The sequence below is a fragment of the Galeopterus variegatus genome, unplaced genomic scaffold, assembly GCF_000696425.1.
Source record: "Galeopterus variegatus unplaced genomic scaffold, G_variegatus-3.0.2 Scaffold2672, whole genome shotgun sequence".
Lineage (NCBI taxonomy): Eukaryota > Metazoa > Chordata > Mammalia > Dermoptera > Cynocephalidae > Galeopterus > Galeopterus variegatus.
The window spans coordinates 409,555-415,877 of NW_007728783.1; the positions used below are offsets into that span (position 1 = coordinate 409,555).

The 6,323-nt window shown below is 37.9% G+C and overlaps 1 protein-coding gene across 2 annotated transcripts in view; it reads right to left on the bottom strand.

The window, feature by feature from the left end:
• The window catches only part of LOC103598575 (activating signal cointegrator 1 complex subunit 1), a 76,965-nt gene extending 72,857 nt beyond the window's left edge, over nt 1–4,108 (bottom strand). For both annotated transcript variants that reach the window (XM_008582591.1, XM_008582590.1), the window contains exon 1: nt 3,977–4,108. In XM_008582591.1, the coding sequence (XP_008580813.1) occupies nt 3,977–4,053 (77 nt within the window). In that variant the 5' untranslated portion in view covers nt 4,054–4,108. The remainder of the gene's footprint in view (nt 1–3,976) is intronic.
• Nucleotides 4,109–6,323: the final 2,215 nt, after the last annotated feature.

Consider the following 6,323-nt stretch of genomic DNA (forward strand, 5'->3'; position numbering starts at 1 on the left):
GGAATTAAATGGGATACCAAGAACAACAACAAAATGAAATAATGAAACAGGATCCAAAGTCGTCTTTATGAGTAGAAACACAAACTCCTTTAACCTACTCCTAAGATTTATCAAGAGGGAGATTAAAGAAACCCAGTGGTTTGCCTGATAAAATGCTCATTATCTTGGTGAGCACATTATTCCACCTGGTATATCAGTGAGCATACTTTCCAACTGAGTGATAACTGAGGCAATAATTAGATATTAACATTTGATAATGGGTATTTTCTCTCCTCTTCTTCTCTCCTCTTTCTTGTCCCTTCCCTTTTAAACTTATTTGGTTTGGCCTCAGGCCTACTGGAAACACTTAGGCAAGTGGAGCTGAAGAAGTGCTGGCATATTTGCCAGACTACAAACTCAGGGCCATTGCACTGCTTGTATTCTACATCTCACAAAGTCAAAAAGGACACATTTATAGTTGAGAATTTACTGAGCACTGATTAATTCATTCAAAATCTGTAGAGCTACATGAGCCTTTAGTCTAAGAATGGAAATGAAAATCCTGTTTCTGGTCAGATGGCATCCTTTAAATTCAAAAACTACCCCCAAATTTAAAACAAATATTCAACTACCCATTTCTTTAAAATATCTATATAGCACCACAGTAGTCACATTTATTTAAATACTCCAATTTAGGGCCGGCCCATGGCTCACTCGGGAGAGTGTGGTGCTGATAACACCAAGGCCATGGGTTCAGATCCCATATAGGGATGGCCGGTTAGCTCACTGGGTGAGCGTGGTGCTGACAACACCAAGTCAAGGGTTAAGATCCCCTTACCGGTCATCTTTTGAAAAATAAATAAATAAATAAATAAATACTCCAATTTAAAAAACAATCAAATTAAAGTATGTACAGGTCTATTCATTTCCCCCGATGTTTTCCTTTTCATATTCTAGTCTGGGATATTTACATCATAAAAAGTACAGGTTAGAAATGCCATTATTTATTGACATTCTTTCTAAGCAGACCAAGTGCAAATACTGAGATCAAAGAGCAAGAATAAGGGAAGAAAAAAAAGCTAGATGGCACAATTTACTCCACCAGGGCTTTAATGGAGTACTATTTTTTTTTTTTTAAGGAGAAGTCTCTTCAATTTAAGGAAACAAGGTACCTTTAACCAACCCAAACAACCAGTTCTGATTCTCATCCTCCTCCTCAGAAGTAAATTAATTTTGCACTATACACTTTTTAAACATGTGGCAGGGGGAAGTAAGAGAAGCAGATTGGGGAGGCTTGCTTTATTTTATTTGTTGGTTTCAAATCTTTCTAGCTTTTTGGAAAGAGCATCTCTACAAAATTTCTGCATACACTGCAGATTTCTGGTAAGGAAAGTTTGTGCTATTTCAAAGGCTTTGCTGAATTTGAAAAACTACAATTACTGTTTTCATCCTGTCATGTCAAGATTTCTTAAGAACTATTAAGACTGCTCTTTATTCCCTATGCACACCAACTCTGACATGCTTAAAGGGCTGAGATTTGGCATTTAGTCACAAAAGGCACCAGGAGACATAAAAGGGAAGAACTCATCTAAATCTTCACATAGCTTAGGATAAAGCTTCAATGATTAAAAACCTGTGACCTGATTTTCATAAGGTAAAAAGAACAAATACTTCTCTAAACAAATATTTTATCCACCTTTAAATGTTTTCTTAGCAGGATTACCCAAATGCGGCCAAGAAAACACAATTGCTTTCAGTTTAGTTAAGCAAAAAGTGAACTGGGAATAAGTCAAAGTATCAGAACTAACCCTTAAACCAGGCAAAATTGCCCGGCTTTATAAGATAAAGTTTTATTTTACAAAAGGAAAACTGCAAATATTGCTTGAGTATTCCTTATCCGAAATGCTTGGAACTGGAAGTGTTCCGGATTTTGGATTTTTTCAGATTCTGAAATATCTGCAGAAAACATACTGGTTGAGCATCCCTAATCCAAAAATCCAAAATCTGAAATGCTCCAAGGAGCATTTCCTTTGAGTGTCATGTCAGCCCCTCAAAAAGTTTCGGATTTTGGGCCGGCCCGGTGGCGCACTGCTATAGTGCGCCGCTTGGGAGTGCGGTGGCGCTCCCGCCAAGGGTTCGGATCCCACATACAGACCGGTTCCCGCTCACTGGCTGAGCGAGGTGCGGGCGCAACACCGAGGGTTGCGATCCCGTTGCCGGTCCCGGTCTGGTCCAGGCACAACACTGAGGGTTGCGATCTGTTGCCGGACACGAAAAAAGACAAAAAGGAAAAAAAAAAAAAGTTTCGGATTTTGAAGCATTTTGGATTTCAGATTTTCAGATTAGGGATGCTCAACCTTTATCTAATGATGAACAACAAATTATTTTAAGTTTTAGCTAAGATTGAGAGAAAACAGATATGCCCATCACTGAGCAAAGAACAAGACAAGAAGTACTCTTTGCTGTCTGAGATTCAGAAAGGATAGGCCACTGCAAACCCAACCAGCTTACAATTTTGTTCAAGAAAAATATCTTGTGTTCAAAACAATTAATGGAAAAGAATAGTTGGCCTACAAATAAGTCACTGTAAAACACAGTTTCATGTACAACATAACTAGAGAAAAATTTTAGATCCTTTTACCTGTTCTACCCAATGAACCAGGTAACCCATTTCTACAAGGCCATGTTAGAATAGTATGGGACCTGTTTATAACAATGTAACTTTTAAAAACCTATCTGAGTGAGTCAGTTTTCAAATTTCTCTTCTTCATCAATCTTAAGTAAAAAGAGTAAAGGAAAAGAGGGGAAGAGATGTTTACTTAAAATAAAGCTGTTATGTCAGATGTATATGTAATTAAAATTTTATAGTAAAAAAGAATAACAATTCTTCCCCAAGAATAATATTTTCCCTCAGTTAAAACAGACTGCTTGGACAGTTTTTGATATCCTTCCTTACTCAGTTAAAATTACCTGTATTTTGAAAAAAGTAAAAAGAAAGTCAATGTTGCTGAAATACAATGAAGACTTTCCTAGGGAATCATGTCATAATGTTTGAGTTACTGTGGTAGGCAGAATAACGGCCCCCCCAAATAATGGCCCCCCACATCTTACTCTCTGGAATTTGTAAATATGCTCTTTTGTGGCAAAGAGACTTTCTGCAGATGTGATTAAGGTTAAGGAACTTGATATGGGGAGATCAGCCTGGATTATCTGGGTGGGCTCAATCAAATCACACAAGTCCTGAGCAACAGAGAACCTGTCCCTGCTGTGGCCACAGAGAAAGATATGACAACAGAATAGCCAGGGAGATGCAATGCTACTAGAATTGAAGATGCAGGAAAGGGACCACTAGCCAAAGAATGTGGGCAGCCTCTAGAAGCCAGACTTCAAAGGCAAGGAAATGGATTTTCCCCTAGAGCCTCCAGAAAGGATCACAACCCTGACACCTCGACCTCAGCCCAATGACACCCATACCCATCTTCTGACCCACACAACTGTAAGATAATAAATTTGTGTTATTTTAAGCCTCTAAGCTTGTAGTAATGTGTTACAGCAGCATAGAAAACTAATACAATAGTCTATACTCTCTGATAGATAATGAGGAGAATTTCCTACAAGAGAAAATAATGGGATATCCTGTTTAAGAACACAATTTGCCTATTGAACTAGTATAATTTAAGGTAGAATCTTTCCATAAAAGTTTGTAAATAGGAGCTGGCTGGTTAGCTCAGTTGGTTAGAGCATGGTGCTGATAACCCTAAAGTCCCAGGTTTGCTCGAACCCTGTACTGGCCAGCAAAAAGAAAAAACTGTAACTGTATGCTTTAAAACCATTTTAAACTTTTCAGACAATGGTCCAATGTTACGTGTTACAAATGGATGAGTCAACAAAACTTGTTCCCATGTCATTCAACTCCCTAGTCCAAAAACAAGTTTGTGATACCAAAAAGAAGCCAACCCAGGCTGACCACCCTTCCCCATTTCTGAGGATTACTCACTTAATGAATTCTTCTTTACACTGCTGTAGCATCTCACATGTCTGTTGGATTTCTTGCTCACTCAAAAGTACCAACATTCCAATAGTTAGGTGAAGCTTTTTGGGATTCTGGAAAATGCTGCTATCAACTCCACGATCCTGTTAACAAAGGGAGAAAAACAAATTCAGCTCATACAAAAGCAAATGACAAGAACAGAATTGAGAGTCCAGAAATAAACTCATACATGTATGGCCAATTGATTTTCACAAGGTGCCGAGACCGTTCTATGGGGAAAAAATAGTCTCTTCAGCAAATGATGCTAGGACAACTGAATATCCTCATGCCAAAGAATGAAGGTGGACCTTTACCTCATACTATTGTATATACAAAAATTAACTCAAAATGCATCAGTGACCTAAACATAAAAGCTAAAACCATAAACTCTTGGAAGAAAATCAGGATTAAATCTTCATGACCTTCCATTTGGCAATGGTTTCTTAAGATATGAACCCCAAAAAAGCACTGACAACTAAAGAAAAAACAGATAAAATGGACTTCATCAAAATTAAAAACTTCTGTGCATCAAAGGACACTATGAAGAATGTAAAAAGACAACATACAGAATGGGAGAAATATGTGCAAATAAGTTATCTGGGTAAGGGCCTAGTGTCAAGAATATATAAAACACTCTTACAACTCAACAACAAAAGGACAAACAGCCTAATTTTAAAAATGGAAAAAAGGACTTGAATAGACATTTCTCCAAAGATGAGATACAGTAATGCACCACCTAACATTTTGGTCAACAAAAAATTGTGTATACAATGATGGTCCCATAAGATTATAATGGAGATACAAAACCCTATTGCCTAGTGACATAACCATCATAACTTTATAGCACAGTTACTTTTTTATACATTTAGTGTAGCCTAAATGTACAGTGTTTATAAAGTCTACAATAACGTACAGGAATGTCCTAGGCCTTCACATTTACTCACCTCTCACTCACTGACTCACCCAGAGCAACTTCCAGTCCTGCAAGCTCCATTCATGGTAAGTGCCCTATACAGGTGTACCATTTTTTGTCTTTTATACTGTATTTTTACTGTACCCTTTCTATGTTTAGTTATGTTTTGATATGCAAATACTTACCATTGTGTTACAATTGCCAGTACGATAACATGCTGTACAGGTTTGTAGCCTAGGAGCAACAGGCTATACCAGGTACCCTAGGTGTGTAGTAGACTATGCCATCTAAGCTTGTGTAAGTACACTCTATGATGTTCGCACAATGATGTAATTGTCCACTGACATATTTCTCAAAACATATCCCCATCGTTATGGAGCGCATGACTGTACAAATAGCTAACAATCACATGAAGATGCTCAACATCATTAGTGATTTAGAGAAATGCAAATCAAAACCACAGTGAGGTACCATTTCACACCCACTAAGATGGCTTTAATCAAAATAACAGAAAATAAGTGCTGGCAAGGATGTGCAGAAATTGGAACCCTCATACACATTGCTGTTAGGAAGGTAAAAGGATTCAGCCACTGTGAAAAACAGTTTGACAGTTCCTTGAAAAGTTAAACATAGAGTCTGGCTGGTTAGTTCAGTTGGTTAGAGCACAGTGTTATAACACCAAGGTCAAAGGTTCAGGTCCCCACAGTGGCCAGCTGCCAAAAAAAAAGTTCAAAATAGAACTACCATATGACCCAGCAATTCTACTTCTAGGTACATGCCCATAAGAATTTAAAAATGGACTCAAACAAACACGTTTACACATGCTCTCAGAAGCACTATTCACAATAGCCAAAAAGTGGAAATAACTCAAATGTCCATCAACAGACAAATAAATAAACAAATTGTGGTACATACACACAGTGGAATATTATATAGCCATAAAAAGGGGTGAGATTTTGATACATGCTACAACATAGATGAACCCTGAAAACATTATGCTAAGTGAAAGAAGTCAAACATGAAAGGTCATATGTTGTATGACTCCATTTATATGATACATCTAGAACAGGTTATCCATAGAGATAGAACACAAACTGGTGGTTGCCAGGGGCTAGGGAAAGGGGTGATAGGAGAGCAACTGCTTAATGAGTACAGGATTTCCTTTTGGGGTGATGAAAATGTTATGGACCAATACCGAGCTGGTATTTACATAATACTGTCATGTCCTAAATGCCTCTGAATTGTTCACTTTAAAATCATTAATTTTATGTTATATGACTTGCACCTCAATAAAAAAATTTTTTTTTTTTTTTTGTTTTTCCGTGTCTGGCAACGGATCGCAACCCTCAGTGTTGCCCCCGTACCGGACCGGGGACCGGCAACGGGATTGCAACCCTCGGT